This window comes from Miniopterus natalensis, chromosome 10 (genome assembly GCF_054644295.1).
Source record: "Miniopterus natalensis isolate mMinNat1 chromosome 10, mMinNat1.hap1, whole genome shotgun sequence".
Taxonomy (NCBI): Eukaryota; Metazoa; Chordata; class Mammalia; order Chiroptera; family Miniopteridae; genus Miniopterus; species Miniopterus natalensis.
In genome coordinates, this window is record NC_142090.1 from 68,636,774 (window position 1) to 68,659,988 (window position 23,215).

General features: G+C 35.9%; 1 protein-coding gene across 1 annotated transcript; it reads right to left on the reverse strand.

Annotated features, from left to right (window-relative positions):
• Positions 1 to 15,825: 15,825 nt before the first annotated feature.
• SOSTDC1 (sclerostin domain containing 1) lies at positions 15,826 to 20,062 on the reverse strand. The gene is made up of 2 exons (XM_016218889.2): positions 19,520 to 20,062; positions 15,826 to 17,089 (listed from the first exon to the last, which is right to left on the reverse strand). Exons 1-2 carry the CDS (start codon positions 19,722 to 19,724, stop codon positions 16,674 to 16,676), a joined length of 621 nt encoding a protein of 206 aa, XP_016074375.1. The 5' UTR covers positions 19,725 to 20,062; the 3' UTR covers positions 15,826 to 16,673.
• Between the last annotated feature and the right edge of the window lie 3,153 nt (positions 20,063 to 23,215).

Consider the following 23,215-nt stretch of genomic DNA (forward strand, 5'->3'; position numbering starts at 1 on the left):
CTCTCTTCATTTCCATCATTGCACTTATTGCCACTTACCTACTTTCTTATTTGTCTACAACTCTTAAACTGTAAACTATCCATGGTCATTTTCCTTAGGAAGGGAGACATTTTTTAATCAAATTATAAATCATACAGGAAAGTACACATACCTTCATGTATAGGTCAATGAATTTTCACAAGTTGAAAATTTGTATGACAAATTTAACAACTAAATAACAAGTATCCAAATTTAAGAAACAGAAGACTAGCAAAGACTAGCAGCACCCCAGAATACTCCTGTGTTCTAAGTTGTTACACTCCAATTGTAAGCATTTCCTGATTTCAGAAATCCAAGATTTATTTTGCCTGTTCTTGGACTTAATATAAAGAAGATTATAGAGTATGTACTATTTTGTGTCTGGTTTCTTTTGTTCAACATGTTTATGAAATTCATATCATTGCACATAATAATAAATCATTGTATTTCTTTACAGTATTACTTGTGTGAAGATGCCAGAGTTCATTCTATTTCTGATTTGCATTAGGTAGTTTCTAGTTGGAAATATTACAAATAATGCTTCTATAAGTAGATGTTCACAAAAGGTCTATGTGTTTTGGTGCACATATGTACATATCTCTGTGGTGTACATACCTTGTAGTGTAATTGTTGGGTTGTAGGGTATGCATCGGTTCAGTTTTGATAGCTATGCCAGAAAGTTTTCCAAAGTGGTTAAACCAATTTCCTCTTTTACCATCAGCGTGTGAGTGAAGAATCATACCTGGTTTGTTTACCATTGTATCTCCTACACATGTCACAGTGCTTAGCACCTAGTGAGCACTAAGGAAGTCTTGGCTGAATAAATTCAATTAATATATGTTAGAAGTGTCTAAATGACTATTATAATTTTGTTGATTTTTTCAAGTTTGTAAGAAGCCAGAACAATTACTAGCCTACTTCATAGTTTTTCCAGGAGCCATCCCTAGATAATATCTTAAAAAAAAAAACCTTTTCATTGAATGCTGTTCTCTAACACAAAGAGCTAAATTCAATGGAATAAAGAGTATCGATTTGACAACATAACAGAGTATGTATATGTTAGCACAGCAAGGCATTTTAGCCTCAACTTTCCCAGATCCTCTTTATGCAGTTGAGGACATAAAGCCCTAAACATATCAAATTAGGTGCCCTAAGATTAAGAAAGTATTCTTGGGATTCATAAGTTTATATTTTTTGTATTAGTCTTTAAACTTTGTTTAAAGTAATGAGTTTTGCCAAGAACAGTCTGGACTTTTTATTCTATTGATATAGCATTCATAGTTTTACTATAACCACCCCCCAAAGCACGTTTTTTTCATTACTTAAATAGAATAAATTATTTTTGTGAGTATGTAAAATTGCTTAGATTTTATCTTTGGAATAAGATTTTTCTCTTTTTTACATGGTGTGATCAGAATCAGTTCTGAAGATCAGTGGGTTTATTCTTTTTTGTTTTGGATGAACTTTTTATTTATTAGATGTAAAAATACATCTAGTGAATAAAACCATGTTGCCAAATAATAAAATCTAAGCCTTTCATCTAAAGAATAGGTACTTTATAGTGAATACAGTGAAAACTGAGAGAAGTTCAATTCAACATTTAATATGTTCTCACTCAACAACTGCGAATACCCTGAGGATGCTTGAGTCATTGCAGTGATCCAAGGTCTAGGACATAGACCAGATTTGGATGAAGATGTGTGTAGTAGATTCTACTCATGACTTTAAATCTTTATCTCTTCTTCAGTATCAACACCCTTTGACATGTTACTTTGCAATTTCTCCCAATAAAGAGATGGTGTGCACTTCCCCATCCTTGACTTTAAATTCAGGTATGTCACTTTCTTTGAAAAATGGAGTATCAGGGGAGATGAGTGACCAAAACTTGAAAAGCACCTGTACCATTAAGTTTTCTCTTTTGAGCCTCTCCTATAACCATGAGATACCCTAGCTAGTAGGCCATTCCCATAGAAAGTGAGAGACATGTGGAACAGTATAACTGCCCCAGCTGAGCCTGACCTAGACCAGCTGAACTCTAGTTGACCTCCAGATGTATAAATGAGCCAAGATCAACCAGGCTAATTCATACCCCATCTAGATCAATCAACACAGACTCTCCCACAGAAGATCCTTAAATGTGTGACCTAAATGTGTATGTTGTGGTGGTTGTAATGCAGTGTTATCTAAGACTTAGTTAACCAATGCAATATCTTTAGCTAAGTACAGGTTGACAATGACCACTTTTACCAGAGGATGGTAAAAGAGGCAACTTTTCTCTAGATAAGAGGCTAATCCAAGTTAGGTATAGAGTCTTCAAAACAGGACTGCAGTTGGGCATATAAGGAGCTTAGAAGTCACATTCTGTCAACAACTCTTCTTAGATCTGTCAGATAAATGAGGTCAAAGGGTAAACCCTGGCCCACGATGACTTTTATGTTGTCTTGTAGTTCAGAGGCAGGATTGGGAATCCACCTTTGGGATCCTTTCCATTCATTTAATCTTATTATTAACATGTTTAAAGTGCCATATTTTGTCTTTCCAGAAATATGCTAGATCTTGTGTAAGAGTAAACTAACTCATGCCATTGCTAAAGCCTATTAAATATCAGGTCTCATCTGTAGTGGAAAACACAAGTTTTTCAAGATACAAAAATTCTTAGTAAGTAAGGGCTAAAGTGAAGGGTGGTCTAAGCTCTCTCTAGTTTTATCAAGTTTAAAGAATATGTCAATACTGACAACTTTTTGGAAATGGGTCAGAAATGATTTTTACTATGAACATCCTTAAAAGGAGCGTAGGACCAAGAAAGAAGAAAGAAAACGATCATAATGTAACTAACTCAACTAACCCTATTTTGATGTAGAAAAAAACATACTAAAGAGAGCATGCATCATTTAGACTTGCACAAAAACCTAGTTTGTTTTATCCCCATTGTTGAGATTTTTCTGTTTTATTAGACAATGATTCTTTGTGTTAAAGTCATTGTGTATACACTGTAACTAGTCATCTATCTGAGCTTCAGAAACCTGCATGGGATGCTGGTTTCACCTCCATAAAGAACTGAATTACAAAATCAAGAAATATAATAGAGCCCGGCCAGGCATGGCTCAGTGGTTGAGCATCGACCTAGACCCAGGAGATTGAGGTTGGATTCCCAGTTAGGGCACATGCCCTGGTTGCGTACTCGATCCCCAGTAGGGGGCGTGCAGGAGGCACCTAATCAGTGACTACTCTCTCATCATTGATGTTTCTATGTCTCTCTTCTCCCTTCCTCTCTCTGAAATCAATAAAGATATATTTTTTTAAAAAGGAAAGAAATATAGTAGACAATTGGGTGTGACATTGATTGCATTGAAATAATGAGCCCTTTAAAAAGTAGGAAAAAAAATAAAGAATATTAGGGAAAACATCTACATGAAGTAGACTTTCCATAAATCCCTAACAAATGCTGGATCCAGTCTTGGTGTTGAACAGCCTCTCCCAGCACACCTCACCAATACGTTTCATTTTTTATTAATTTATAACTATTCAGCATTCATTTGTAAAGGGGGATCCCAGACAGCTGGGAATCAGAGATTGTACAAGGTCCACCATCAACAGGAAGGTAGAGCTTCAGCCAGGCCTCCTTGCCATGGTTGGGAGACATTTCCTCTGGTGGGAAGAGTAAAAGGTGGCACTTCTGACCATATTGCTATCTGAGGATCTCAGTAGCCTCCACATGTCTCAGAACAATAGGGATTCTCTGGTTTGGGAAAACAAGATACATTCTTTCTCAACCAGAGAGGACCAACCTATTATGCAAGAGCTATAAAGATGGTGCAAGTCATGGCTTACCTCTCCCAGAAATTTCAGTGTAATTGAAGAAAAAAATGAGGTACATAAAATCTAGTGCAATTAAATGGTTGATATGTGCTTCAGGTTATAGAGGCAACAGATGAGATAGTCATCCAATAATAATGTTATTTCTATTTCCATTTCAAAGAGTTTTATTGTTATTCCAAACTTTATGTGCCGCTGTTGTAATAGAAACAGCTTACTGGTTTAACTTGTATGTGACAGTAGTCTCACCTGTGGGAAGCCAACACAAAACAGGAGAGAAAAGGGGGATTAGCAACTAACTGCTATTTTAAATTTACCAACTCATTCATACCTTATTTCTAGTATAGCATAGTAAAAGAAATGAAGTTTTTTTATTTATAGAAATGAAAATTCTAATGTTTCTAGTGTGCCTTCCTTTTCAAATATGAAAAAAGGCACAAATGGAGAGTTATTGTCCATACTAAATATAGACATTAATTAGGAATATCATGTTTCTCAAGGGTAGGAAACAAATTTGCCAAGCATATTAAAGGTATACTGGTATACAAAACTTTCATTTTTTTATGCCAGTGAACTAGGTTGAAAGAATCTTTAGCAACAAAGCCTCTGTTTGTACTTTTTCTAAATATCTTCTTGCGAGGCATGGATAAAATATACTTCCAAATACAGCAGGATGCTTGCCTGGAATTCTGCCATGGCTTTTTAGAACGATGTTAAATATATGTTTCCATTTATGTTATTGTCTTCTGGATTTCCCCCATAAAACCCTCTTGGGATATAGAAGAAAATATATATTACAATGAACTTGGTAAATAAGGGAAAGATTAATCAGGCTGTGATCTCAAAGGAGATTGTAATTTGTAATGTACAATTACTGATAACATTTCAAGGAGTAGGAAGAGAGGATTCAGAAAGTGCAAGAAATTCTTAGAAGTATAGTTTAACTAAACAGTGTAAAATGTTGTACAAATTTGCCAATTATATGGTGTTTAATATTTTCAGAGAATATAGTCAAGTCTACTTGGTCTTCTTTTGTATTATTATTTTTAAAGTTTTGTTGAACTATTGGAGTACAGAAAGAAAATTTGTATTGTTTTATTTTATTCAAACCCTGTTTCCTCATCTACTTTCTGGACCAAGGGCTTGGAGAAGATGAAGTGCCTATCCAAGTCTGCAATCTCTCAGCCACCTGGTCTCAACCTAAGAAATATAATAATCACAGTAATAATAACAGTAACAACTAACACCATGAGCCCTTACATTCAGGAACTCTGCTAAAGGTAAATATAGTTACCCCATTTTACAGGAAAGTTCAGCATTTATTGCTCAAGACAGTCAACTATTAAGGTCAAGGCCAGGATTCAAATACAGGTATTTCATCTCTAGTAACTGTAATCTTGACTCCCATGCAATACTGTGTAACCATAGGCCAAATAAAATACAAGTGAAGTTTGAATGGATTCCCCATTTAATCTTTTCTCTGTATTCCCATTCCTAGGATCCCAATTTCCTAGAACCTTTGGATCAAGTACTGAATTAAGCCCAACATATGGCCTTTCAAGTGTAAAGGAGTAGAGTAAGAGGGAAAAGGAACTAGCCAGTTGCAGATGTTATTTCTATGTATTCGGACGCAGAAACTGCAGAATTGGCAGTGCTGCTTATCCTTTGTACATCTGAAGCTGTGCTCGGCAGTGTAGCCACTAAGCAGAGCCTGGCACAGCTGTTGGCTCTTTCTCATAGTCTTTCATCTATGTAGTGCTTTCCCCTTAAAGTGAGTCTTTGAAATTCTGAAAGCCAAGTGCTTCGTTTCACATCATTCCACACCTAAGCCAAGTTTCAAAATGGACTTTGATGTGTATTTAAAGTGTCTTGGCATCCTGCTGTCATCATTCCCTGGAGCCGGCCCACTCTGTGAAACTCTGATATGGCATCACTGTCCCAAGTGAAGAGACCAGCTGCATGTGGGACCATGATGATGCCCTCCTACAACTGTGTGTAGTTCACGGGTCATACTGATGACTGCCGGAGGGTACACTAAGTGTCACATGGTTTAAAATCATGGAGGAGTTATGTAGCTACCCTCCTTTTAATCCACAGGCCTTGGACCTCAGAGTTTTAGTTATGAAGTTTCATTCTCACCCTTAAATACAGTGACCGCCAAGTTTAAATGCTGCCAGATTCAAATGCTTTCTTTCCTAAGGTGGAGGAAAAGCTGAACACCACATATAGTATTTGTACTCTAGATGCTGTCTTTACTGAGCATTGTCGTATTTGGTGAGTCATTCTCGGTTAATTTGTAATGGATTTATGGAATGGGTAGTTTCTTCTTCTAAGTTGCTAGTTCAAAGGTTGAACAGCATTCATGAAACAAACCCCCAAATAGAAACTGATTTGTAGTTAAATCACCTATGAATGCATGTCCTGATGACATGGTTGTTATTAAAACATGCAACAACAGTAAGAGCAAAAACAAACCCAGTCCCTATCCTCCACACTATCCATACAGTGTAAATAAGTGGAAATTTTTCAGAGTCTATAGGAATCTACAGTAAACATCCTCCTGTTTTTTCATGTGCTACAGGAGATATTGCTGAAAAAAAATGTTATCTCAGTTTCTGTATCATTTTTACTTTAATTAGTTGATTTGTTTCTTGAGGTGCATGATATCTAACCTTAAGGTAGGGCACCTAAAGCTCTAAGAATTTCTCCCAAATGTTTGTTTCAGATTCTTATCTCAAGTATAAAATGATGACAGAATATTAACATTGAAAGGGATTTTGTAGAGCATCTTAAATATGCACATTTTAGAAACTAAAAAAGAGAGAAATTCTATAGTAATTCAGTGCCTACTCAATGCAATACACTGTTCCAAATGTACAGAAAGGCATGCCAAGGGAGACTGTGCTGGCCACTTTTGTTTGGCTCTGCGTCTCCAGCCTCTACTCTTCAGCCTGCCCTTCGCCCCAGGCTGACCAGTATGGATGGCATTCTCAAGTCCCCAATCCCATGGTCTCCAATAGAGTTAGCCAATCAGAAGGAGGAAAGGGGGAGGGTAGTGTCAAGGGCATTATTCCCCTCGCTCCCTGGCTTTGCAGGTTCCTCTAGCAGCCTCCTCAGATGGACCATAGCTCTGCTCCTCTCAACCAGTGCCCTCACCTTCCAGGCTCAGATAACCCATCCTTCCATGCCTCTCAGGGGATGCAGTTGTGGCGGTACGGTACTGGTATTGCTGGCCCTGGGCTCCTGTATGCTGATGACTTGTGCTTTCCCTAAACCCCACCCAGACTTTTATAATCAGTCCGCCAGTAAATGAATCCTTCCTAACTTATTCTGAGTGTGTTATCTTGTTTCCCTTTGGGATGCTAACTAATACAGAGGTGTCAACTCAGATCTCAGGAAGTTTACAATTTAGCTGAAATTCCTGAGGCTATTTAGAAGTAGCAGATTTGAGATTAGAATTCAGGCCTCCTAACTCCTGACTGAGAGATTACTTAAGTACCCCATGTGACTCATAAATCAATTTAAACTGACCCAGTAAATGCACAGATTACTTTGTATACTTAGTCAAATACAGGATTTTAAAAATCTGCTAGTATTAGAAAAATAGGAAAATTCACGTAAAATATTTGGATGTTTGGTGGAATTTTGCTGCTATATCTGTAAGCAGATTTGAAGCTGCCCTCTTTTATGCAGACTTTTTTCTATAGTCTCCACCATTTTCCCTTGCTTAACTCCCAACCTGTTGGTTCCAGTAGGCAGTGAGGTTGTGGACTTTATTTCAGTGTGTTTTCTCTTCCAGAGATGTTTGTATTTGAGAGAAATAAAAAATGTTAAGTAATGGTCTTCTAATGGTGGAATATTAGGTATTCGTAGATACAAAAAGAGCCAGAGAGAGGAATTGTTTTGTTTGCTTGTTTGTTGTTTTGACCCAGAAAGGAGGGCAGTAGGGCTTCTCATAGCTTGGAAATTACACAGTGTTTGAAGGTTCCTATTCTGGGCAGCAGTCCGGAGAGACTGTGGCTTTTCAGAACTCATTCCAGAGCTGTGCTATGGTGTTGACAGTGTGTCCTTACAAGCCTTTTCTCCTTGTCATCAGCCTTTTCCAGCTCTTCATTCTGGTTCAACATCCAGCTGCTCTGGTACTGTGGTCCTCTTCCCATTGAACATGCTCACCTTACTACTGGTAGTAAAAGAGATAGTCAAGTACAATAGAAAACCTTTCACCCAGAATTCCAGGAATCACACCTGTTTCAGTTTAATAATATTACTGAATCATAAATGTCTTAATTCCTAAAGAACACACTGATCAAAAAAGAGCCTGTTCCAGGTCCAACATCTGCTGGAGGCATTCTCTTGGCTTTCCCCCTGATTGTATGGGTTAAGTAAGGATATAACACACACTTACATAAATACAATTTCAGTCTTTTAAAACACCGTATTAGCCTCAAACATACGGTAGTGACAGAGAACCAACTTAGGTTATGCAATGTCAGCATGGTTTGCATGATGTCACCACAGCCATCTGGTGCAATCCATAGAATTCTCCATATTTCTGGAGGCTGTTTTGCTGTAACATTACCCTACAGAGTTAGGCAGATCACCAATCATGTTCCCCTCTCCAGAGCAAGTGAATTACAATGGCATTTTTCAGAGGTGTATAATTATTTATAAACATCTATATAAATGTTGGATACAAGCAGCACTTAGTGTCCTAGATGAACAAATCTCTACATCCCTTGTTTGTGGAAGTTGTCTGCAGTTATTTCCTTTATTCCTGCAGTCATCAGCAATAAAATGTTTTCACCTCATATATGGAACCTATCAAGAAACAAATTTTTATGTTAAAATCAATGTTTAGAAGATGGACTGCAAAAAACAACTTACAAATGCAAGATCATTTAAATAATTAAACCGAAAAATCTATATAAAATTTCTAACAACTTTATACAAGAAGGTAGGTTCTTTGGAGGAATTGAATCCTAAAATTATATCCACTTAATAATAAAGGCTTCAGCTCATTTTGGAGGCCTACCAATCATAACGATAATTTTTTCCAGTATATTTTTACTCAAAAAATGTTTTAACTAAAGTAAGGTAACATACAATATTTTATTAGCTTTAGGCGTACAACATAAAGATTCAATATTTGTATACCTTATGATGTGATCACCACATTAAGCCTAATACCTTTCTTTCATCATACAAAGTTATGGCGATATTATTGGCTATATACCCTGTGCTGTACATTATATCCCCAGGACTTACTTCTTTTATAACTGGAAGTTTGTATCTCTTATTCCCCTGTATCTTTTTTCACCCATTCCTCCACCACCACTCCCCTTGCCAGCTATCAGTTTATTCTTTGTATCTATGAATCTGTTTTGTTTTGCTTGTAAATTTGTGTGTTTGTTTTTTTAGATTCCACATGTAAGTAAAATTGCATGCCTTTCTGTTTCTGACTTATTTCACTTAACATAATACTCTCTAGGTCCATCCATGTTGTTGTAATTACCAAGGTTTCATTCCTTTTTATTACTAATATTCCATTTGTATCAGTAGCACAATTTCTTTATCCATTTATCTGTCGATGGACACCTAGGTTGCTTCCATATCTTGGCTGTTGCGAATAATGCTGCAATGAACATAGGGATCTATATATCTTTTCAAAAAATGTTTTAGATTTCTTGAGATAAATACCCAGAAGTAGAATTGGTGGATTATATTGATAGTTTTGTTTTTAATTTTTTGAGGAACCTCCATACTGTTTTCCAGGTGGCTGCACCAATTTACAATCCAACCAATAATGCTTAAGGGTACCCTTTTCTTCACATCCTTGCCAACACTTATGGTTTGTTTAGTTTTTGATAATATCCATTCAGACAGGTGTGAGGTAATATCTCATTGTGGTTTTGGTTTGCATTTCTCTGATGCTTAGTGATGCTGAGCATCTTATGTCTGTTGGCCATCTGTATGTATTCTTTGGAGAAATGTCTCTTCAAATCCTCAGCCCATTTTTTATTGTTGCTGAGTTGTACGAGTTTCTTATATATTTTGGATATCAACCCTTTATTGGATGTATCATTTGCGAATATCTCCCATTCAGTAGGTTGTCTTTTTGGTTTGATGGTGGTTTCCTTTGCTGTGCAAAAGCTTTTTAGTTTGATATAGACCCATTTATTTATTTTTGCTTTTGTTGCCGTTGTCTGGGAGACATATCTAAAAATATCGCTAAGATTGATGTTGAAGAGTTTGCTACCTATGTTTTCTTCCAGGAATTTTATGATTTTAGGTCTTACAGTTTCCAGTATGCTTTTATTGTTTATAATAGTCTATCTCAAATTTTTATGTCAATGTTAGCATTCCCTTATGAAGTATATTTTTCCTGTTTTATATCCACATTGTACAGTTTAGGTAATTGAGTCTTGCTCAAAAGTGAGGTTATATGTAATTATTTTTACATTTAGCAGTAGAGCATTTATTTTTTTAATTGGATTCCCGTTTGTGCACCAATGTGCTCTTAGAACCTAACACAGACCAGATTTTCAACATTGCTAAACAAATGAATAAATTAATGAATTTCAAATATTATAAAATATTTTGACTCGAAATAACACTATCCCTCTTATATGACAATATGTATGATTTTGATTTTCAAAATGAAAACTTTAAACAAAACCATTACATCATTACTTTACAATAAAACACAATTCCTGTTATAAGTCACAGCTGATTTTTTTCTTACTATTTTCTGTAGAAATGAGTTGGTAATAGAGTAGCAATGGTATTTTTTATGAAGAAAAATTCTAATACCTTTTACCTGGTCCTTAACATCTTCCTGGTGTTTGCTTAAGTTTGGACAAAACGTGGGAAATGCCTGGAGCTGGATTTTTAATGTCATCTTATATTGTCTGCCTTAACCTGGTATTTGTATGATGGAATATGTCTATTCCATAATACGTCTGATTGACTTATTCTCAAATTTCACAACTGAAAACACCATCAGAAGTAGACAGTAGCACTAGTCAAATCTACCCTTCAGGGTGTCAGTGTGACTGAAAATATGCCCATATTGTTTGGGATAACAGAACATGAATATTTTAGCCTGGAGGACACTTTAGACATTATCTAGTTCAACTCCCTTATTTTATGGATAAAGTCATTGAGCCTTAGGAAGCTAAAGACAAGTGTAAGTTCACCCAACTAATTAGTAGCAGCCCAGTCTAAGCCATATCTCAGGTCTTGTTTCTAAGTTCACATGTTTTGAAGTCACATAAAATTGCCACATAAAAACTTACAGATGAGTCAAATTGAAAACTCTATTATTACTTTTTTTAAATGTTAAACTAAGTCACAAATTAAATGTGAAATGTTTATCAATTAGTGTTCAAAGTGGACAAAATGAATTAACTCGTAGGAAAGATAGTGTCAACAAATAGACAAAATGGCAACCCTTGATTAGATTATTAAATGCAGTTGGCAGTGTTTGTCTTTGGTTTGCCATAGGGAAATTTGTGACAAGAAAGAGTTGGGTGTTTTTTGTTGTTATTGTTGTTTAAATTCTCTAAGCTTAAGGAATTAAAAAAACAACAACAACTACACACAAGCAAAGGAAATATTTTATCAACCGCATATGAAAAGTAAGAGAGCAAGCAAGGCAAACAATACACAGAAAGCTTCACTTAGTAAAAATTTTCAGCTGTTTAACCTAAAGCACAATATAATGCTGATTAAAAATTGTAAAAGAGTCGAGCAAGGACTTATGATCCAGGAGATTGAGGTTCAATTCCCATCTTTGATGTCTCTCCCTCTCCCTTCCTCCCTCTGAAATCAATAAAAAAATATTTTTAAAAAATTGTAAAGGATTGTTAAAAAGTCCTGGTTACAGGGCTCCTGGGTTCAGTGTTTTAGGCCATCTTCGAATACCTAATTTAGGTTAACACCTCAATGAGTAAAAGGACTCAAATGATGATTTTGTGAAAATTTGCCAGTATTGTCATGTAAGAGATTTTTAAATTTGTGTGAATTTCATGACAGATTTCAAAAAAGAAATGTATTGCTACTGAAAAAAGTAATGCTTATATTTTAATAATAAGTTATGTTTAAGCCCATGAAACTCTTGTTCAGCTTTAGTAATAGTGAATTTTGGCTAAGTATGGCTGTGTCAGTGACTATGTCGATTTAGACATTCTGTCTCCAATTCAAGCACCTAATCCTACCGCTAAAAAATAAAATCAATAATACACGGTAACCTTTGGTTTGCAGTTACTAATATTCAGAGGAAAATATTTAAGTTCCTTTATAAATCTCACAAACTGTCTTTATTTGTAAAGTAAAATAAATCTTTCAGCAGGTTTGCCAATGCAGGTGATAAACTATCACTCAGTCTAATTTGCACTGGAAATAATTATGCAGTCAGCTTGGTATTAATTCATTTTAATCAATTCTTAAACCTGGAAGTTGAAACATCTTCCCACTGGGATTTCTGCAATAGTTGTTACCCTGTAGCTCTTCCAGACAATTTTCAAAATTATGCAGGCAAAAGCACCAGGTGCCATGTTGGCTCAGGAGTCAGGAATGATGGACAAATCAGTACAATTGAAAATGATACTGACAAGGAGAATGATTTGGGGGATATCTGTTATTGTAGTTTTCTCTTTGTGGCTGCAATGAAAATTTCTAGTGGCCAAATTTCTACTTAATTAACAAATCTAGACTCATTTCAATTCAACATAGAGCTATATTTTAATAGCTTCTGATGAAACCAAGATGGAAGTCATCTCTCTCTGCCCTTGAGGGAAGGAAACATTCTAACAAGAGAATACACTCTAACACTAAGATCTTAAGTCATTTTCACATTGAACTCCTTCTGGATTTCTATAAGGATTCCATCAAAGACTTAGTGTGCATTTCATTTTTATTAAAACTATATGGCTATAGGAAGCACAGAAATGCTGAGTTTAGGGTATGCAGGGAATTGCCACTTTAGTGCTAAAAACATTTTCAAGAGTTAAGTCTAATCCAAGTGATGCTTTAATTCCAAGTATAATGAATTAGATTTTGATACCTACATTCCACGGTAATCGCAAAAAAAGAATATCACAACATACTAAATTCAGACTTTCAGAAGCTTTCATTTTAGTCAGCAATTTGGAAGTTACCTTTTTTTGCTTCAACAATTATTTTTCGTTCTATTCATAATTGCTCCATATAGCCAGTCTACTGAGTGTCTATTAAAGTAAATATCATGCTAAATAGATAGATCATGCTACATAATAAAAAGAAATAATTCTAGTAGCATAGAGCGAATGAAACAGCTAGATCGCCTTGGTAATTTCATATAGGGCCAGAATGGATTAAGATTCAGTCTTAATTAAAAGAGAAACTGAATCTTACTTTAAAAAAACCTAGTTTTCATTGCTTTTCAAAAATATACAGTAAAATAAACATGGCTAATAGAGTATGGCCAATTAGTGGTTATTTGTAACTAGCATGAATGAGTAAATATAAATGATTTATAATTAAAATACTGGTTTATTTTGCCAACAGATATTTCTATAGGCCTCATGTCCATGCTTAGCTTATATATAGCACACTGTATGATTGTATACATGCTATTAATTTTTCTTTCATTCTTACTGGTATATATACCTATCTATATATCTAATAGTTCTAATATAACTAAACATATCAATATCCATCTGTCTATCTATCTATCTCTATCAATCTAACTAACCATCTTCTATCTATCAAGTCACTTGAAAAATTCTTTATCCATAGTGGCCAAAATAAATTTGATAAACATTTTATAGATAAGTATTATGAGTGTGAACTAGAGGTCAGAACTTTACTAAAGTTACCACAATTCACCATTTTGAAATGATAGTTACTAAGGTGAGGAATACAATTATGCAGAATTTAACCAATTGGAACGTGAATTAATGGGGGGGGGACCCACGGAAATATAATCGACAATTCAGATGCAAGTGCACTTTAGCATTTTTAAATAATAACTACAAAGCTACTCTTTCTGTTGACTTTCAGTTTTTACTTCACTGAGAGCCTGGCTTTATCCTACGCCTTTCTTATTAATTGCTGACCTTTTCCTGTCATTTGATGTTAAAAACCATGCAATAAATGCACCCCCAATGAAACATGGCTGGAATAGATGAGTACATTGAACGTGACCATGAGAAATAGATCTAATTCTTGACTTAGCAGAGACTAAAGAGGTCTTATTTATAAGCTTCCTTTATTCCTTTTCATTTTTCCAGTACATTCATATATTAACACTCTATTAACAATCAAGTTAGTTATGATTTTAGCATTTTATTATCACTAAAACCGTCATTTTAATGTTTGATTAGTAAAAGGCAACAACAGTCTTCTTGATTGTGAAATACCTTTGTCAAGTCCTTTTTATGCCTCAGGTCTTAGGACACACTAATTTTTGAGGTCATCTCTAAGGGTTTCTATAGAAGGTGATATCTTATTGAGAAGGAATAAATGGCTGAAGTGTCTAGTTTTCTATGTTATGTTAAATATCCTTTATTGAGCAATGGTGAAAAGTAACATAGACATATGAAACAATATATTTTTGGTATATTCAACCTATGATGTAATTATCATGAATCACCCATGTGTTAATATGATGATATAATATGAAATAGTTTAAGATCTTAGTTATTAAGATTGGAAGATAAATCAATAGTGAACTTAGTGGACTATGAATTGTTATTTTATTTGATGATACAAATAGTTAGCATATTATAAAACTTATAGCTGTTTTCTTATTTGTATATATGTTGAGACTCTCCTACCTCTCATAGGGAAGAGACAATATTAATGTCCTTATTTAGCTAAGTATGCTATAGGTAATATACATGTGAGTTTTAGACTCATACTTACAAAAAGAACAATCTACTACAAAAATGTGCTAAGGACTCCTTCATGCTCAGGATCCAAAATGGGAAACCCAGAAGTTCTTATCAATACATAGCCAAGCCTCTTTGGTTTTCTTCCTTTGGAGTGATGGGACTGATCATTTGATTGAGTTGACACATGTCATTTACCTGTAAAATCTGGTTCAAGACTGTGATTATGTTGCTTAAATAACAACATGTCAAACTTGAAAAATTAGTTTTTGTTTTCTTTGTTTATATTTTGGCTTATTTTTTGGTTTGCGGGCTATGCTATAGTATTCAAAGTTCTTCAACATATGACCATGATTTCTTCACAATTTCTCAAACATAGCTGCACAGTGGAATCACCTGGGAAACTTTAAAAACTGCCAATATCTGAGTTCTACCCCCAGAATTTATGATGCATTTTGGATAGCGGTGTGGGCATTGGGTTTTATAATATCTCCCCTAAGTGATTATAATGGGCAGCAGACTTGGCATCCCTAGGAATATATAGCTATGATATTCTTATTACAACTCATTGCTAGATTGCCACCCAACTATTTAAATCACTCCATTTAATGAACAGATGATCTCCTGCCCATGCACCAAGAGGTTGCTGGTTCCATTCCCGGCCAGGGCACATGCCCGGGTTGAGGGCTTGATCCCTGGTATGGGGCATTCAGGAGGCTGCCGGTAGATATTCTGCTTTCCCATTGATCTTTCTCTTTCTCTTTCCCTCTCCCTCCTCTCTCTCTAAAAATCAGTAAAAATAAATTTTTTTAAAAAGATGGCCTCCCTTTCCCTCTCTTCTCTCTTACTGCAGAGCTTTCTGTCAAAACTTGAATGTTCCTTATCAAACATATCAATTACTCTGACACATTTTGTAATTTTCGTAAATGTGTACATTCTTATACAAGGACAATAACTTTTAGCAGTGTTTATTTTTGTTAAAAGAAACTGATGGAATTGAAGGTCAAATTGGTTTCTGATTGCACAGATTAAACAAAGTATTTCCTATTTTAGCTTTACAAAGCATCTTACTGATTTGAAAAGATCCGTACTATTGATAAAATTCATGATGAAGTATATATGTAATAAGAAGACTAAAATGTTTATTTTACATATCTACATGTATTCATCATATTTCTAGATCAATCACAAATCATACAGGAAAATATTTAGGTACATGAAAAAGCTTCATAACATAAAAAAATTACATGTTGAAAAAGATCACATGTGAAAGCTCATTAAATAATAACATTGACAAATAAATAGTTAATCAACTTTACTTATTAGCTGCTGCCATGCATTTCTGGCATTCCATTCCAAGCGAGGGTCAGCATGCAGGGTATAATTTCATACTATGAGACTGTAAAAAGCTACAGGGCTTATTTTTGAAGTGAAATGTCACAAGGTCTTTCACTCTTTCAAAGGAAGATCACTCATGGCTGCTGAACTGTTCCATAAAGACTGCCAAAAAATTTTTTTAAAAAGCATGGTTCTGAAGTTTTTGTAAAGATTCAAGGCAACAATTTTTTTTTTTAAACTTCTCAGTTTTGGAGGGGCTTTGCTGGGAGTGGGGGATGGGTTGGGGAGTAAAGGGTAAATGAGAAGCCCCTTTCTGTTTAAAAAGTATTCAATATATAGTATGTATATAGCATCACCAGTCTTTCAGGAACCATAGGGAATTAAAACTACAGGATGCATGGAGTTTAAATACCAATTGCACTCATGGATAGATGTACATTTTGAAAAACTCATAAAGGAAAGGCTATTCCCAAAGAAGGTCCTCATATTTAGGACAGCTTGCTGGGTTTGATCAAAGCAGAAAGCATATATTTTCAAGTAAGAAAATAGCAATGGCAGACTTGAGTCTTCCAAGCAATCAAATCTGTAAAGCAGATGGTTACCAGTCAGTCCATTTCGAGAGTCTGAGTTCTAACTCATGCTGTGCTTGCTGGGCTTGCTGGCTCTCTTCCGCTCTCTGTGATGTTGGGCTGGCTCTGCAGGCGACATGCTCTCGAAGTTATGACTGGACTCGTTGTGCTGCCGAGTGTACCTCTTGCACTTGCAGGCGGTGACCACGGTGATTTTGTAGGTGCGCGTGCTGCCATCTTGGCATTGCAGCTGGATTCTCTGGGTGCGCGTTTTGTCGTTGACACACCGCCACTCCTGGGAGCTCCTCCTGCTCCAGTACTTGGTTCCATAGCCTCCTCCGATCCAGTTGGGGAGCAGCGGCAGGGGCAAGCACTCGCCAGCACACACCAGCTCCTTCAGAGGGCTGATGCTGGTGCACTGGCCATCAGAGATGTACTTGGTGGAACGCAGTTCCCGGCAACCCACTTGAACCCGAGCTGCAGGAAACAGAAAAGAAACGGTACAGAGGCATAAGCAAATAGACATTTCTTAAAAGTAATCTGCAATGGCAGTGTTATGCAAATGATAACGAATTGCCAAATAGAAAGGGAACATCTATTTTATTTCCACAGTGCAAAAATATGCTTGCATGGTGGTAGAGACATTTTCATGAAAAGTGTCAGTTTACATGACCATAATTTTTTGGATAAAGTAAAGTAGGCCTTATTTTTTCACCCATATATAACATTAGCTAATTGCTTACTCGAGTATTTGAAAATCCCATTTTCTTAGTCTCACTCCCCAAAATGGTTTAAGCAGCTCTTACACTTATGTGTGAAAAAGAGTGTATTTTAATGTTCTTTTTCTCACAAATCATATTTGTTAATGTCTGCAATTGCTTTTATTTCATTAGTTTTTTTAAATCTATTGAGAAAATGTGGAAAGTATTTAAATACTGTGTACATGCATATGATCTCTGTAATATTTTGTTTCAATAAAATTTAGCTGCAAAGAATCATAAATACATATGTGGACAGTCTGACATTTTGCATATCAAACTTAATAACTACATTTTAAACATAAATTCCCAAGTTATCTTTTAAAAACACATATTAAAATGTTTAAAATGCAAAATGTCACTACAATTCAAAAGTTAAAGGATATAAACGCGCCTAAATCAGGAACGTATGGTTGCCATAACAACTTGGCTACATTTCCATGAATTTTATGGCAGAAAAATGCCTAACATGTCTGATTTACAACTGCAAAAGGAACCATGGTGTTCATTTCCTGAATATTGGTCATGGCAAACTTTTTGTTCAGTTATTTGAATTTAATAAGCATGTTCTCTAATTGGCTGTTTCTTGTTACATGGTTTATGTAATTAAAGCAAAAATTAATCTTGAAATAGTTGAGTTTTCCTTTCCATTGCTTGGTTATCTAAACATGAGGAAAATTGCCTGTAATAAGCTTGAAAAGAAAGCAAGGCTTGTTAACCAGAAAAAAAAATGCTTAAAAGTGTAACTGCCGACATTTAAAACTTTAAAAATGATCCAGGACGTTGCAATGGCCTTACATAGAATGGCGAAGGCTAATTTGAAGTAGGTATTGAATTAGGAATTTTACTTCATTCTGTGCCCCAGTATTTCCGAGGTGAGAGGTATAGCCTAAGGGGCTGTGATCATTGTGGAAAATGTATGTATAGATGCATACATACACGTAGCTATAGAGCGCGGGATTAAAGTTAAAGGGTAAGATAGCTGGCCGGCCAGTGTGTGCTCCTGCCGCCTGATTCCAGCTCACCTTCCTGCAGCTGCCTTGGGAATGCACCTGGAAGCAGCCGGAGATGACTCTGACCGGCTAGCTTTTTGTTCCTGTCCATATATCCCGCATTTTCACAGTGACAGTTCAGACAATGAATACCCACCACATTGCTCAGCAATCTACTATAATCAGATGTCTCCTGTGTTACGCAGAAGCATCCATCTGCATGAAAGAACACCTTGGTTTTTTTTTAGACGTTTGCAGTCATATGTGCTTTGACTTTTCAGAGGTCAAAACTACTTTTCACAGCTGAATGGAGTTGAGGGGGAGGAGCAACGGAGCTGTAAGGTTTCCTGTGCACTGTTTCTCTGGGTCTCTCTTAAAACCTGATTATTAGCATGTGAGCTCTTCTAAAAGAAAGAAGTGAAGCAAAAGTTAGGGAAAGAAATTTAAATCCCTCTAAGTAGTGGTCAGTCAGTGTGCCAATTAAGCACACAGAAAAATGCTCCCTGGATAATGTATTATTGTATTGTTATTATTTTAAATCTCTAAAGTTTTAAGAGTTTCTCCAGTCTTCCACAGAAATGTAACAATTACCTAAATTTTGATCTGGTAAATAAATCATCTCAGGAAAATATGATTCTCCAACATTTTTACTTTTATCCCTCATCATCAAAACTTTCAACTATTTCCCTAGACATACTTTAGACATTCATGGTGAGCAATTTTTTTCCCCTTGAAAGTGTCTTTCCCCCCCTTGTGATTTCTTATACATACTTTGATTAGTTACCTTCATGTACTTTATCAGAATTGCACATGGCCTGAAATAAACAGAAAACAACCTGAATTTCATCTAAAACAACACTTTTTAAAAATTCTCAATGTGCATGTGCATAAAGAAGCAACAGTTTAATTCCTGGAAACATTTTCCCTTTGGATGTTTGATCAGACTCAAGTCTGTGCCTGCGTTATCAGATCACTGTTTTAGTTGGGTTAACTTTACAGAAAGAATGCCTATCTACACATGCAGCAAATTATTCCCAGATTATCTAGCAAAATATATACAGTTCAGGTTAGTTAGCAGTGAAACAGTTCTACAGGAATGTGCGCTAAATGCTACCCAAGAAGAAAAGACAAAATCCACATAAGTAAATCACACTTACTGTTCCGATCCAGTCCAGCGTTACTGAAGTGCCTGCCTCCATTTCTGGCTTGATTCATCGAGCTGTTGCTGCTGGGGTATGCTGGAACAGGTTTAACCACATGTGAATAAAGGATTTCTGTGGCATCATTTTTAAAAGCCAAACAGCTTTTCATTAGGATGCAAGCGAGGGGAATGAGAGAGAAATGAATGGCAGGAGGAAGCATGGTGAGTAGAGGATTTGCTTGGCTGGAGAGCTGCTTAATTCCTTTCCCTCTGCTTCTGCACTGTAACTGTGAAATTCCTCCTCCAGGTTCCCTTTATATATCCCTGAGGTTTGGCGTTCATTCAGGTGTAAAGTTGTGTAGAGCTTCAGAGTGAAAACACAGAGAAGGGGTGGGATCCCTACATGACCCTGCAGGAGAATTTTACCAATGGAAGAGAAGACTTCAGAAAAGGAGGAGCTTGGTATACAAATTGCCTGGGATTTCAGAGTTGGACTTCATCAGTTGTCTGTGAGCTGAAGCAGCCAGGCACATTCTATAGCAGCTACAGACGCCTTCCCTCCCTCTCCCTGCCATTTCCTTCCCTGAATGTAGTTCACGTTCGGGTTTAATTTCAACGAAAACATGCTCTGCTCATTTGAAAAAATTTACATTTGCACAGTTGTTCTGTACTCCCCTAAGGTTTTAGAATATTGAGGGTGGGAAGGGGATTTGTCCTAGATAATAGGAGGAATTAAAGTGAGTTTAAATATTGTAGGACTTGCACAAAGCACCTATTTTAGCTAACATATTTTGTTTCTCAGGAAGCACACCAGTATATGTTTTTTCTTTAAAGTGTAAGGCACAGAGCTAGAATCTGCCCCCTGGACACACTTAAATAATGCAGCTTTGATCTGCATGAACTGCTGCGCAGCGAGGTAAATCATTGCCAGGGATCTGTGCAGAAAATGAGTGGAGCTCTATCTGCGTTAAAGTAATTAATATCAACTTTCATCTTAAAAATATGTCACAGCATTAATATTCAGAGCATCATTTTACAGGATGGAAAGCCTTTTCTGACAGATTATTCTTTAGCAAATTCAAAATAATGTTTCCTAGTGTTCCGCCTGTATTTACTAAATATTTCCTTTGACTCTGCCATCCATGTAAGAAAAATTTTACTTTTATGAACTTTATCACAACTAGAACAGTGTTCCATTCATTAATACTAGGCCACTTGTCTCCATCCTTTAAAAAAAAATCATGAAATTTCATCTGATTTATGGGACATTTGGATTGGAATAATTACATTTTCTCAGTCATTTTTTCCAATGATAAATCTATTTTGCTCTTTGTGTAGCTACTAAAATGACCTTATAGCATGGATATTTTGTATCTCTCTTCTTCATAAATTTTGCCCATTTTACTGCTATTCAAATCTATCTGTCTATTTGCATTTCTCCACAGTAACACTGTTCACATTTTGGAATAAATAATTCTTTGTTGTGGGGCACTGTGTGTTTTGCAGCAACCTGGCTTCTACCCACTAGATGCCAGTAGCACCCCCTAGTTACAACCAAAAATGTCTTCAGACATTGACAATTGTCTCCATGGCGAAAAATCGCCGCCAGTTGAGAACTACTAATTATCTATCCATCTATCTATATTACTATAGAAAGAAAGTAAAGTTAAGAACAAGAGACTATTTAATAATGCTAAGGAATTGTTGTTGTTGTTTTTAAGAGTAAAATGGTACTGTGGCTTTGTTTAAAAACAATGTCTGCTTCTCATTTAGAGTTATATACTGAAATATTGCTAGATGAAAAGGATATGTCTGGAATAAACTTCAAAAATAACATGGGAGTGGATGGTTAGAGGTACGAGTAGGGCAAGATTGGTTATGGGCTGGATGATGGACAGTCTATTCTGTTTACTCTTGGGTATGTTCAAAATTTAAAATTTAAAAGCTAGAATAAAAAATTTAATGTATATATACTACCTAATAACAATCAGATCCCTATCTGAAGGTTGTGTATAGTCATTTATTCTAATATCATTCCTGGAAAATAATACATCAGTTTGTTAGCTACACATGGAGATTGTATGTCAGGCATCCTTCTAAAGTACTAATTATGAAGAATATCTTATCCTACTTATTAGGGAACTTGACATTAATTACATGAAGTATGTCAGTGTGAATCATTGACCAGTAGATCCAATGCCTAAAGGAAGTAATAGGGTCAAAATAATCTAACCTGTTTCCCAGAACTATTTTGTGTGTGTGTGCCAGGAGGAGGAGATATTCTAATTTGAAGTTTAATTATTAGGTTGGGGTAATCCAATTCACCAAAGTAACTCATAATTGTTAAATCTACCCTGCACCTAGTATCCTGTAGGCTCAGCCTTAGGATATCACCTTAGGCAGAGGCCAAATTGGGAATAAAGATAATGTGGTTGGTGCATGTACACAGGAACAGTGCTGAGTTCTTAGGCCCAGTATATGTGACAGGACCAAATTAGAAAACTACTTTGATAAATTAGACACAATCATAAATTTGATAGTTAACTGTTATTCTGATCAGTTTAAAACTACTTCATTAAGAATAATCATAATCATATACTGTAATACTCTGATAAGAATATGGGTATGGATGTCTAATATCATAATTGATCAAAGATGTAGTCCCCTGAGCAAGCTGTGCTCTTTTCCATCTCTAGGAAAACAGATGTTTCTGTATATACATGCTCCTCCTTCTTCTTGGAACATCCTTCTCTCACCCTTTTCTCATTCCCTTCTTCATTGGCTAATATCTATTTTTCCTTTAAGTCTCATTTTTTGATGGTACTAGAACTAAGAGAACTCCCCTTGCCTTCTACCGCCTCAGGTTGAAGGTCAGCACCCCATTCATATGTAGCAGAGTGACTAGTTGCTTGATGACTTTGAAAGCCTTATGGTAGAACTATTTTTATGTTATGAATATTGTTGAGTAAGTGGATAAATTAATTTAAGAAATATACAAAAAACCCTATCTTTTCACATTTGTAGTAGACAGTTGTTAAGATGGCCCCTAATAACCTTCTTCTCATGGGATTCACACCTTTGAAGCTGTCCCCTCGCCTGTGTGTGGGTTGGACATAGTGACTAACTTCTAATGAGTGTAATATAGTAAAGTGATAAGATGTGACTTCTATGATTAGGTGACCAAAAGACCGTGACTTCAGTCTTGCTTGCCTGCTCTAGCCCTCCTCTCACTTGCTTTAATGGAAGCTACTATGACATAAGCTTTCCTGTGGAAAGGCCCAAGTAACAAAGAACTGATGTCTCTCACCAACAGGGAGTTGAGGACCTCAGCCAAACAAGTCAGGAGTGAAAGCCATTCTCTCCACAGTCAATCCTTCAGATAAGGCGGCAGCCCTGGCTTCCACCCTAACTGCAACCTTATGGGAGACTTTAAGTCAGAGGCACCAACAAGAACTAGAGTTAATAAATGCTATTGTAACTAAGTTTGGGGGTAATTTGTTACACAGCCATAGATAATGAATATAATATTTGCTTAAAAGTGAATATATAGTAATTACACCATCAATTTTTTGAATATTGCTAGGACCTTGAAAGCATCTAATGCTGTGCAACTTTCGTTCTTTGGACAAGACTTGAAACCTATTTCCCAGTCCTAAGCTGAGAGTCATCAATGTGTTGCCATTATTAATAATCAAATAATGATATTAATATT

Excerpts from the sequence above, each read along its gene's own strand:
- SOSTDC1 (XM_016218889.2), bottom strand. The coding sequence starts at position 19,724 with ATGCTTCCTCCTGCCATTCATTTCTCTCTCATTCCCCTCGCTTGCATC. Across the intron at positions 17,090-19,519 it reads CGCTGGACTGGATCGGAACA|CTCGGGTTCAAGTGGGTTGC; the intron begins GTAAGTGTGATT and ends TGTTTCCTGCAG.